Source organism: Opisthocomus hoazin, chromosome 7 (genome assembly GCF_030867145.1).
Source record: "Opisthocomus hoazin isolate bOpiHoa1 chromosome 7, bOpiHoa1.hap1, whole genome shotgun sequence".
NCBI lineage: Eukaryota > Metazoa > Chordata > Aves > Opisthocomiformes > Opisthocomidae > Opisthocomus > Opisthocomus hoazin.
This window is the reverse complement of record NC_134420.1, coordinates 32,026,459-32,038,536: the sequence shown is the minus strand read 5'-3', so window position 1 is coordinate 32,038,536 and position 12,078 is coordinate 32,026,459. Positions and strand designations below refer to the sequence as shown.

Genomic DNA, 12,078 nt, shown 5'->3' with positions numbered 1-12,078 from the left:
GTCCCAGTCAGCAAAAGACCCTGAATAGGGTTTTTGTTTTTGAATCTTGGAGCAGTGTTTAGTGTTGGCCGTCCATCATCCTCCAAAAGGACAAGTATTCCACTATAATCCAGATTATATGTGCAATGTGCAAATATTGTCCTTTCTGCAGTAGGTACATGGGAAGCAATTTGCCTCGAAGATTTGGCATACCTTTTAAAATGCAGTGATGTTGCCTTAGAAGAAAACTCAACGGCCTGGGTTGTCTGGGTTTCTCAAGGCTGTATGGATTTTAAGCCTGTTGTCCACAGTACAGAAGGCACTTAGAGACAGAGGCCTATCAAGAAAAAAAAAAAAGAGTAGGCCTAGGAGCCACAAGCCACTACCTGTTTGGCAAAGGAACAATCTGCCACACATCAGCTGTTCCACAGCAGCCACCTGTGTAACCAGCACCTATGTTTCTTCAACAAATGAGCCCCTGCTAAGTCAGGACCGCTTGACTTAGAAATGAAGCTCTGAGGGTCCTCGTCTAGACCTAGATCATTGTTATATCTGTAGTCACTGATGTTCTTTCTTGCCTTTACTCTCTTCTTATCAAGGACTGGTAACACCAGCGGTTTTAGCAGAGCAAAGCCCACGTTTCTGAAATATTTGGAAGTGATGCAAAACTCTTGATTGTTGCTGTTGTTACTGTTTTTCACATCTCAGTGGAAAACTCAGTTACAAGCATTTCAACACATACCTTTTCTCCTTTTCTCACTTTACAGGAGACGACAGTGGATGATGCTCACATCAGGGCTATCAATGCCCTGGCCATGAAACTGGAGAGACAGAACAAGGAAGAAACAAAGACCATATATGAGCGCCGGAAGCGGCTCAATGAGAAGTGAGTGTGCTTTTAAAGCTTCTGTCTAAAGCAAAAACAAGAAGGGAAGATTAGGTGTCTTGGGCTAGTTTAAGTGGAGGAATAGTGACATGTATTTTCTTCTTTAACGTCATGATTACTGAACATCAGACACTGTAATTGCCTTTCAAGACTCCCAGAACAGTTTAGCCAGAAGAATTTCTACTCCAGCAGGGCCATGTTTCTAGCCTTGGAGGCAAATATGCTATTTCACAGCACTTTATACACCAGATACATGAAGCTAAGACACTTCAATCTGTTCATGTAGTTGTCCTGGTGACATGCATGTTGCTTTTGTTACTTCACAGCCCACGAGCTGAGTACCAAAAGCATGAATATAGGGATTGTGAGGTTATTGAGAGTTTAAGGAAACTGGATTGGTACTTGTTAGCTTTTAACCCCCATGCTATCCTGAAAACTTGGAATAAGTATAACCAGATAGTCTCATCAGGCTAATGCTTCATCTCTGAAATACAGCTCTAAAATACTATTTTCAATAAAAGGTGGAACAGTTTCCATGGTAACCTGAATGCATACAGGAAGAAGTTAGAGGGAGCCCTAGAGGTTCATGACTTAATCAGAGAAATTGATGACATCACAGAGAGAATTACCGAGAAGGTGAGTTCTCAGATTTTGATTAAATGAAATGGGAATATGTTCTATTTTGCCAACAGTGATAAACCCAGGCATGCAGATTGCTAGACAGATACTGAGTATGCAGCAGTGACTTTTGATAGTTGTCCGTGTATCAAGTTTGTAGGAAGGCTGAAATGTCATTAAACACACTTTGCAGATTACTGACTCTAAGGCATTCAGGTACATTTGAAATGTATTGTGAGAAATTACAGATTAGAGTCTGCAATAAAAGGGGATGCTGTCTTTACCTCATGAGAAGTTACAGAGAAGATGAAGCTGGACTCTTCTTGGAGGTTCATAGCAAAATAGTGAGAGTCAGTGCATACAAGATGCACCAAGAGAAGTTCCAAACAGGTGTAAAGTGAAAAAAGTCACAAGACAACTGATCAAACACTGGAACAGGTTACTTGGAGAGAATGTGGATTCTCTGTCCTTCAAAACATTCAAATCTCAACTAGATCAGACCCTGAGCAAGTCAGACCATGGGCAAGATCAGACCCCAAGGGCAAGTCCTGCCTGACCAACCTAGTGGCTTTCTATAGTGGAGTGACTGCATCAGTGGACAAGGGAAAAGGAACGGATGTCATCTATCTGGACTTCCGTAAAGCCTTCAACACAGTCTCCCACAACATCCTTCTCTCTATATTGGGTAGGTATGGATTTGATGGGTGGACTGTTTGGTGGATAAAGAATTGGTTGTGTGGTCACATCCAGAGGGTAGTGTTCAATGGCTCAGCATCCATATGGAGATCAGTGACAAGTGGTGTCGCTCAGGGGTGCTTACTGGGACCAGTGCTGTTTAGTATTTTCGTCAATGACATAGACAGCGAGATCGAGTGCACCCTCAGCAAGTTTGCAGATGACACCAAGCTGAGAAGTGCAGTTGACATGCCAGGAGGACAGGATGCCATCCAGAGGGACCTGGAGAAGCTGGAGAGGTGGGCCTGTGTGAACCTTATGAGGTTCAACAAGGCCAAGTGCAAGGTCCTGCACCTAGGTTGGGGCAACCCTTGCCATCAGTATAGTCTGGGGGATGAAGGAGTTAAGAGCAGCCCTGCCAAGAAGGACTTGGGGGTAATGGTGGATGAAGGTGCTGATGGATGAAAAGCTGGACATGAGCCAACAACATGCACTTGCAGCCCAGAGGGCCAGCCATATCCTGGGCTGCATCAAAAGAAGCATCGCCACCAAGTCGAGGGAGGTGTTTCTGCCCCTCTACTCCACTCTGGTGAGACCCCACCTGGAGTCCTGTGTCCAGCTCTGGAGCCCCCAGCACAGGAAAGACATGGACTGTTGGAGCGGGTCCAGAGGAGGGCCACAAAAATGATCCGAGGGCTGTAGCACCTCTGCTATGAGTTCAGGCTGAGAGAGTTTGGGCTGTTCAGCTTGGAGAAGAGAAGGCTGCAGGGAGACCTTATTGTGGCCTTTCAGTACTTAAAGGGAGCCTATAGAAAAGATGTGGACAATCTTTTTAGCAAGGCCTGTTGTGACAGGACAAGGAGTAATGGTTTTAAACTAAAGGAGGGTAGATTTAGACTGGGTATAAGGAAAAAATTTTTTACAATGAAGGTGATGAAACACTGGAACGGGTTGCCCAGAGAGACAGTGGAGGCCTCATCCCTGGAAACATTCAAGGCCAGGTTGGATGGGGCTCTGAGCAACCTGATCTAGTTGGTGATGTCCCCGCTTACTGCAGGGGGATTGGGCTAGATGATCTCTAAAAGTCCCTTCCAACCCAAAGCATTCTATGATTCTATGAGCAGTCTTATCTGAGGTGGCGCTGCCTTGAGCAGAGGTTGGACTAGATGGTGTTTGGAGGTCCCTTCCAACCTAAATTATTCTGTGATTTTATGATTCTAATTTATGATTTTTACTCAAATGGTATTGCCTCTTAAATAGTACTTTTAGTTTAGGTTACTAGTTCCTATATCCAAAGTAGTCATCCATGGTTTCTTCCACAGTCAGTAAAAAGAAGCAGGTATGTCTGACCTATTTCAAATGTCCTCTTGAGGATGAGATAAATCATGCTCCATCAGTGACTCCTCCTTTCCACTAACTGTAAGGAGAATTAGACAAGTTAGCTGCAGCATCTTTACATTTGTAGATATCTCCATGTGGTCTAGTAAATCCTTCCACAAGAAAGGAACACAGCAAGATGCAATAAGTAGGATACAAATCTAAGAAGCTAAGGGACTATTTTTAGCTGTGTTACTGACATGGGTGTGCATCTCCTTCAGACAGTGCTGAGCCAAGTCGGTTCTGAATACCAAAAGTCAGTTAGCTGAGATACTATAGAGCTTTTTATGAAGTATCTACTTAGCTTGAATGTAGCAACTTCTAGTATTCCGAATTCAAAGCTAGTTCATTCAACACGCTTGTGTATCTCTCCCTGCTGTGCAATACAGACATATTGAATATGCAACTTTGAAAAGCTGTATAAAATCTTATTCATTTGGAAAATGGAGGTGAAAATGCATATCCTGGATTATAATTTTGAGATTAATAGAAGAAAAAGCTATACAAAAAATTACTATTTCATCCACATTACTAATGATAGTAATTTAACTGTAAGTCTGTAGGCAGATGCATAGTGGTACTACTTAAGGTTACAAGGCTGTTGGCTTGAAATTTTTATAACAACTTCTATGAATGTGTTTCTTCATTGTATGGAATTTCATTTCTGGTAGGATCCTGACGGTCGGTTTTATTTTCCAAATTTTCATAAAACACACTGGAAAATTTCTGTGCCACAATTTAATGGGAAATATTTGGCTGTTTTGGTATATGGAAAAAAAGGGAAAAGAAAGGTGGAGAAATGCAGGGAAGCATTCCTGTCATTGTTTTATATGTGAATAGGCAGAGGCACTGTAAGTAAGATTGTGACTCTTCAAAGAATTGTGAATTCTTGTTCCATCTCTGTAGGGAGTGCAGACAAGGTGCCCTGTTGATATTTAAAAGACAGTAAGAACATTCAGATGACAATACAAAGAAGTTAAGGAGGAGACTATTTGAAAGAATTAAGATATGATCCTTTTGCTTTTTGCCATCTTCACCATTTGCACATCCTACTGCCCCATCCAGAGTGTACTGATACAAGCACTGGATTATGGGAAAGATGTGGAAAGTGTGGAAAAGCTGATTCGAAGGCATGAAGAGATGGAGAGAGAAATCAGTGTTATTAAGTCCAAAATGGAGGTAAGAAGTGGGGAAGTACAGAGGATACTGTAAAAACGTTCATTTTTGCTTCTTGGAAACATGGTGCAAATATCAGTGTGAGTCTTCAGATTCCTTAGTATGAATTGCACTGCAATGCATATGTAGCACAGGCTGCTTCTCAGTAAAACACTGTGCAGCTTAATCCTACTTTATCGTATCAAGCATTATTCCTCCTGATGTACCAAATCTAAGAAGAGAAGTCCCTTTTTAACATGTTAGCTGATTCTCTGGCCCTCACCTACAAGCCAGATTAGACTGTCCTGTGTCTTTTGGAAAGTGTAGAATCCAAATTTAAGTCTCCATCTTTCTCCCCATTGCTGTACTGACGTGAATGAGAATCATGACTCTAGTTCTGTTTAGAACTAAAATGCAAAACCCACAGTGCATATAGTTTTCTGACATAGACATCAAAACCAGAAATCTTAGGTTATAATTGCCTGCCTGATCAGCTCTGCCTTTTGTAAAATGGCCAATTTGCATCATTTAGGACTAATCTTGAGCATTAAATATGGGTCTGAGTTCCTATATAATTGCATATTTTTAATAGAAAGAAATGTTTTCAGCTGAACCACAGTAGCAGAAATACTATGACAACCTCTCTTGGTTTTCACTGTTGGCCAGAGTGTTAATCCTTTTCATACAGAAAATATTTCTGCAAACTGTCTCTAAACTTTTTCTTCACAATAGTATGCAAATGATGACAATATGTGTGATGCCTTCACACATTGTGACTTCGTTAGCTAATTGTTATATGAAGTGTGGGTGATTACTAGTCAACATTCCACAGATAGCATTAGCAAGGCTGTATGGGGGAGTGCTGCATGGAAACAGAAAGATGAGCAAGGTTTGGGTTTGCTATTTTTTAATGCTACCAAAAATACACATACAAAGTATAATATCTGTACTTTTCTTATGGATTAAAACCAGCCTGGCTTATTCTCCTTTCTGCATAATTAAAATTCTTAATTTTCATCAGTTTGGTAGAGTTTTACCAGAAAGAGATACCAACTTTAAACCTGGGTTGGTGAGTGTTCATGACTGTTTTTCAGGCTGTGTTAAGGAAAACAACATCAACTAGAAGTCCACATTGAAAGTAGTGTTTTGATGCTGCTGTTGGCTGAAATTGATACAAACAATTTTTGAGTCTTCTGCTGAAAGGCAAATCTGGTTGCTTCTGTGTCCTGCCATATTTTCATGGCTTTTGTTACCCATCTTAGTTAGATTAAGCTAACAGAGGTTACAATTAGCACTTCATTTTCCTGTATGTTTGTCCCTATTCTGCAAAACTGCTTTCTTAACTATAGAGTACAATTTGTGCATGTGAAGCAGCACACACCTCTCTCCACACGGATTATTGCTCACAAATGCATATGTATTTTTTGTGCACATAACAAGTTCCTTTGTATATTTTTTCATTGTAATTTGAGTACCTGCTTTTGAAAACTGGAATCTTAAAATGAACTACTTTTCCTGAAAGGCAAACTTAGGAATGAATGTAAGCTTTTCGCATAAATTCACCCCACTATAAATCTCTTCCCAGCCATTGGAATTGGAATCTTTCCGCCTTTCCACAAGGAATCCATCCATAAATGACAAACTGACTATGAAGCAACAGGAGATGAAAAACAACTGGCTACGACTCCAGGGACAGGCCAAACAAAGGTAAAGACTTCTAGTGGTCTGAATATCTCTCATCAGGAGCAAAGCTGCTCCCCGGGGTCTCAAATCTACTTGCCAGGGGCCTTTTAACAGTTTTTGAGCATCTTTTACAGAGGTGATAGAGGAAGCTAAGACACTTGCTTTGGAACGAGTGTGACTTGGTACAAGAAAAGTTCCACTGATGTGACTTTGGAAAAACAAATACAATGAGTTTGTGGTTTATCCCACTAAATAATGTTACTAAAATGCCTCCAGACTATCAGATAAAATCTATTATGAAGTCTTTGTGAAAGACATATTTTTGGATGGTTCTGGAAGATTTTTTTTTTTTATCTTTCTGAAACAAGAAAGGCTTAGGCCTGAGCTATAATCATTGCTTGAAGCAACAGCTATGAAGGCTTCTACTAACATAGAAAATTTGGTAAGCACGTTGACTCCAAGGCAGTGTGCACCTCCTGTGATTTTGATTTAACATGAGGACTTTAAGGAGCTGTGAGAGAGAGCTAGGAGGCTTGAACTCACTTCCTTTGGCTTCTCCTAGGATACCTTCCTCTGCAAATAGGGAGGGAGAGGCAACTAGGTAATTCTGTGTTGGATAATGCTGAACTGCACATTGTGTGGCAGGAGGGAGAAGCTGGCAGCCTCGTACAAGTTGCAGAAGTTTAACTTGGAGATGAAGGAGATGCTGGATTGGACCCAAAACATCAGAGGCTTAATGGAAGTAGGAGGGCTTCCTAAAAGCGCAAATGAAGCGGAAAGCATGATTGAAGAGCATCAGGAGAGAAAGGCAAGTATCATCATTGCTTCTAATTGAACATGCTGGGAATCTTTCCCATAGGAATTAATGGTTGCAGACACAGCAGAATTTTGCTGCGTGTGTCTGTCAATAATACTGTGAAAAAACTGTTTTCAATAACAGGCTAGGGACAGAAGTCACATATGTATTGACAGAACTCTATCCTATGGGTTGGTTGGCAGCTTGTGTCTCTGCAAAAAGTCTCAGAAAGCCCCATTAGCTCTCACCTGTACTGCTGTCCAACCCTGTAGGTAAAAGCTGGTTCAGTATCAAAACATGCTCACTGCTGATCTCTTTATTCAGATTGCCAAAAAGTTAATGCCAGTTAATTCTAGCTTTGAGTTAGATTTTGTCATGCAAATTTTATTTGCCTGAGAGGAAAATAAAAACAGCAGTTTGTCTCACACAGGGCAGTAAATTACCATTGGATGGCACTACACATTCAGTTCTCAAACACTTCATATCCCGGTACTAATTACCACACAACTTTTTGGTGGCTAATTTGGCTGCTGGTTTTGGTGGATTTTCTAAAAAGGATGATATTGTTAATTAACCTAGAAAAAAGTTAATATTTTACTTTTTCACAGCATCATTGCTACATTTCAACTGTTGTGTTACCTTTTCTTTGCAGTTATGTTACTTTTTCTAAAAATCATGTTCCCAGAATCATGACTAATATCCAGTGCTTTGGGGGTCCCATTATTAGCACAAATAGTTTGTGGATTCTGATTCATTTTCTAGACTTGAATTTGGTATGAAGGACCTGAAGTCCCCTGCTTGTTCAGAGCCTTCCATTTTAACAGTGCTCTCTCACATCACAAAATTAACAATGTTTTTGCTAATAGTTCTTTGTCACAATAGAAATACGCCAAGCCACTGGTGCAGTGTACTCCAAATTTAGATGGCAGCAAGAGCTAAGTCTTTAATATCTGTTAGAAAAGGAACCCAAATGGCTTTCAGGAGATAGTCACACAGAAAAGGAGGAATCCAGGCAATATGTTCTTTTGTATTGGGCTGACTAAACTAAAATTATAGACAAGACAAGAAAAATGCAGGGGCTTTTTTCGTTCAGGTTAGTGGCTCAAATGAAAGTCCTTAGGAGAGACTAGAATTGAACACAAAATGCTAGTATGAATTTTTAAAAAATGGCTATCTTACAAGTGTGTTTTCTATGATTGGGCAACACCGCTGCCCAAAAAAGCCTTAAAGCCAGCAGTTCTAATTTCAGACATTTAATAGTACATGCCATAGTTTTTAAGGTGGTTTGTGAGTGAATACATGGTATTGTTTCAGTGCATGGTTATTTTTATTTTCAAATTCTTTACATTAGGATTTCCACATTCAGTTTGCAGGTTGCTTGTAATGCTTTCACCTTCAGGATTCAGTATAGAGGCATAACGCATTCTTCACACCAGGTGAAAAAGTTAAATGTATTTCATTTTAACACCACAAAATAAAGTAAAACCATGTCTTTAGTGTGATAATCTGATGCCAACTTATTTGCAGGAGAGGAAAAATTCTAGGCACTGTTTCTCATAAGAACCACCTTTATGTGGGAGGACCTGGGGGTGATATGGTATTATAGGTGTTCAAAAGCATGTTTGTTTCTATCTAAGCATCTTCTAATCTGTTCCTAATTTAATTCCAGGTTTGATTTATAGGAGACCAGTTGTTCCTAGAGCAATGAAGACGTTTATTGTCCATGTTTATTTTCTCTTAGGCAATTCTATGCTCTTTCAGTAACATAGCTCAACGATGAATGATTTTCCGTACAAATATTAGTGTTGGAAAGTTACAGCCCATATTCTTCCCCTTAAGGCTTCCATTATGAATAACTGACATTCCATAAACCCTTGACATCAAACTTAGTAATATATTTTAGGAGGAGATTGAAGCACGAGTGGAAAGATTCAACTCTCTTACTAACTATGGTCAAGAACTTGCCAATTGTGGTCACTACGCAACCCCTGAGATTCACCAGTCTCTCTCCAGACTGCAGCAAACCTGGTCTGAACTGATCCAAGCATGCCAGGAGCAATATATAAAATTGTTTCAGGCACAAGATATACAGGTGAGTAGAAAGACGTTGAACAGAGAATGCACGTGCCACTGACAACTTTCCTTTGTATAAACAGCAAATTTATAAGATGATATAACAAAAGATATGCTAATAATACCCAATGTTTACTGTATATTTCACTGGTTTCTGGAAGGCATGCTGAGGGCCAAGCACACTAAGTGGTGGCAGGACTTTTAGAAACTGTACTTTTACAAATCAAAGAAATTTCTGTGGAATATGTGCTCGTATGTTTTTCAAAGGCTGTAAAACTTAGCAAAATTTGGTCAAACTCTCATGCAGCTGGCAAAAGACACATACTTAAAATTGAAGATCACTATCAAGTTCTATGACCTCCCCCCAAAAACATGGAGGCAGGCAACTGTTTAAAAAAAATTATCTGAAGAAAAAATTAGCACAGACAGAATATTGTATTTTTCCCTGGCTTTTTTTTCTGAGAAAAGAACTGTTTTGGCTGCAGCTTTCCAGAAATACTTCCCTGTAACAGTCATCTCACTTTAAAAAATTCTGTTCAAATGGCTTGCTGGCAAAAGTTAGAAATAACTGAAATGGAGATTTTACAATGGGCAATGTCAAGTACCTTAAATAACAGCTGGTGTTACTAGTCTCACCTAAAAAGCTTCATATATATGAGAACTTAAACCATATGGTAAGGGCTGCTTTCATGCTTGTTTATGTAATACATTCTGCTTATTTCAGACCACGTTACTGTTCATTTTGTTAGACAGTTACCTTACACAGCACTCTCTATACTATCAGCAAATACACTACAAGTACTTGTATTGTATCCTATGTCTTAGGTAAATTAAATAATCATATTATAAAGGAGAAAGTTACAGTAATAGTTGTTACACATGTGGGTTTTGTAGCATCTAGTGCTTATTGCCATCCAGTGCTACACAGTTAATTTCTGGAATAGCCCTGGAAGTTTGTTTTTTTCAGCATACTCTGCCAAAGTCAGGTTTGCCTCTGTTTTACACCGTGTGTATGACTGCCTTTTTTCCCTATACAGAAATTCTATGGCTATGTGGAACAGACCGAGAGCTGGCTCAGCAGCAAAGAGGCTTTCCTAGCTAATGAGGATTTAGGGGTAGGTGCTCTGAGAAATTGCAATTTTTTCTGCAGTCGGTCTGGGGGAAATGAATCTGTGGAGTATGATGATGTGCTCTGAACCTTCCCGTGATCCTTCTCCTTCTGAAGTTACTGCTCCATCTTGTTGATGGTTTAGGATCAGATTTCTTTCCTTCATACTTTAGACAGGATAGGATTCTCAGCCCCAAGAGTAATGAAACAGGCCAACTACTCCGTCTGTAGCAGGAAAATGAGACTGCATGTCTCTAACTGGTCATATCTGACCCAAATACATTTGCCAGCAGTGTGCAAGTCATCACAGCTGTCACTACTGACATACCCAGTGTAGCTTTAAATTACCTACCTCAGGTGCAAGTTAGAGTGCAATAACTGAAACCACAGACTGATGCATGAGTTGCAAAATCTATGCAGGATGTTGGATATATATTCTGGTGCTTAGCTTACCCTGTACCTTGTACAGGTAATGCTACCAAATTAGTTGTCTCTTCAGGAACGACAATTACATCTCAGAGTTCACTGTAGACATAATTGGCACAAATGGTATGAAAAACATAAAATGCTAGTGGCTCGTGTCTGTCTCTGTGATTTTCAGCCTGGAGGTATGTATTTACAATCCCTCCATTGAAGTAAATGAGATTTAGGAGAGCCACCCATTTTCCAGTCATATTCAGCTCAGTAATGTACAGAAAATGCTCTGTGAGTACTTTTTCTTCCAATGACTCATCTAAGCACCCAGAAGTTTAGATTTTTTTTTTTTTGTGGCCCATTTGATGTGAGCTTTATTGCTTCCTTTAGAAGAGTACGAAAGCAGAGTTTATTGCGGTAACAACATTTTGACACCACTGATTCTAAAATTAAAAGTGTAGAGGGGTACCGAAAAGAGAACTCTGAGTCATTAAGCTTGGAATTTGCAAATGTTACAAGAAGTCAGATTCTGTGTTTCTCTCTAGATTAACTGTAGGGTCAGACTCCAGTCCTCAAATTCAAATCTGAATCTGAGCTCTTCCAAATTCCATGGGTTGAAACCAAGGCTCTAATTTTAATATCTTTCTGCGACATTTTTCACTGAACTCAAGCTCTCAGTTTGGCATTCCAGATTTGCTTCCAAAATAGCATCTGTCTTAAGATTGATCTATGATTAGAAGCTGATGCTTTATTTCTTGAGAAGTGATATGTTCTATGTACAACAACAATGTGCAGGGGAAGGTATGCATCCAGAAGTTAGTTCAGTTTCCACCCTGAAATAACGGGCTCAGACCATCTGTAGAATATTATTTAGGCTCCAATTCTCAGATTCAATGCCAATAAACTTCAAAGACCAATAAATTTTCTTGACAGCTTGCAGATGTGGGTAAATGCCATGTAGCTTCTGGATTATCAGTGCTGTACATGGAAAAACTCTGACTGAAAGTCGCTTCCCTTTGTTGAATTCTATCCAGGACTCAGTGTCTAGTGTGGAGAGCCTACAGAGGAAACACATGCAGTTTGAAAAAGCCCTGGAAGCTCAGATGGAGAAAATTGATGACTTGGCTTCATTTGCTCAGCAGCTAACACAGAACAAGCATTATGACTCGGACAACATCACCAACAGATGCCAGGCCGTTCTGAGGAGGTGAAGTCAATCCCTTCCCTTGTCAGCCACCCATCTCTTTTGCAATGAGACTCTTCCCATGTGACTAATATCTTTAAATGATTTAAGAGAACCATAAACTGGTTTGC

The 12,078-nt window shown here is 39.9% G+C and overlaps 1 protein-coding gene across 5 annotated transcripts in view; it reads left to right on the top strand.

Annotated features, from left to right (window-relative positions):
- SPTBN5 (spectrin beta, non-erythrocytic 5) overlaps positions 1-12,078 on the top strand; it is a 102,932-nt gene that overhangs the window by 67,172 nt on the left and 23,682 nt on the right. For all 5 annotated transcript variants that reach the window (XM_075425323.1, XM_075425324.1, XM_075425320.1 and 2 more), the window contains exons 40-47: positions 747-865; positions 1,387-1,501; positions 4,601-4,714; positions 6,276-6,397; positions 7,019-7,181; positions 9,073-9,261; positions 10,280-10,357; positions 11,799-11,971. In XM_075425323.1, the coding sequence (XP_075281438.1) occupies positions 747-865; positions 1,387-1,501; positions 4,601-4,714; positions 6,276-6,397; positions 7,019-7,181; positions 9,073-9,261; positions 10,280-10,357; positions 11,799-11,971 (1,073 nt within the window). The remainder of the gene's footprint in view (positions 1-746; positions 866-1,386; positions 1,502-4,600; positions 4,715-6,275; positions 6,398-7,018; positions 7,182-9,072; positions 9,262-10,279; positions 10,358-11,798; positions 11,972-12,078) is intronic.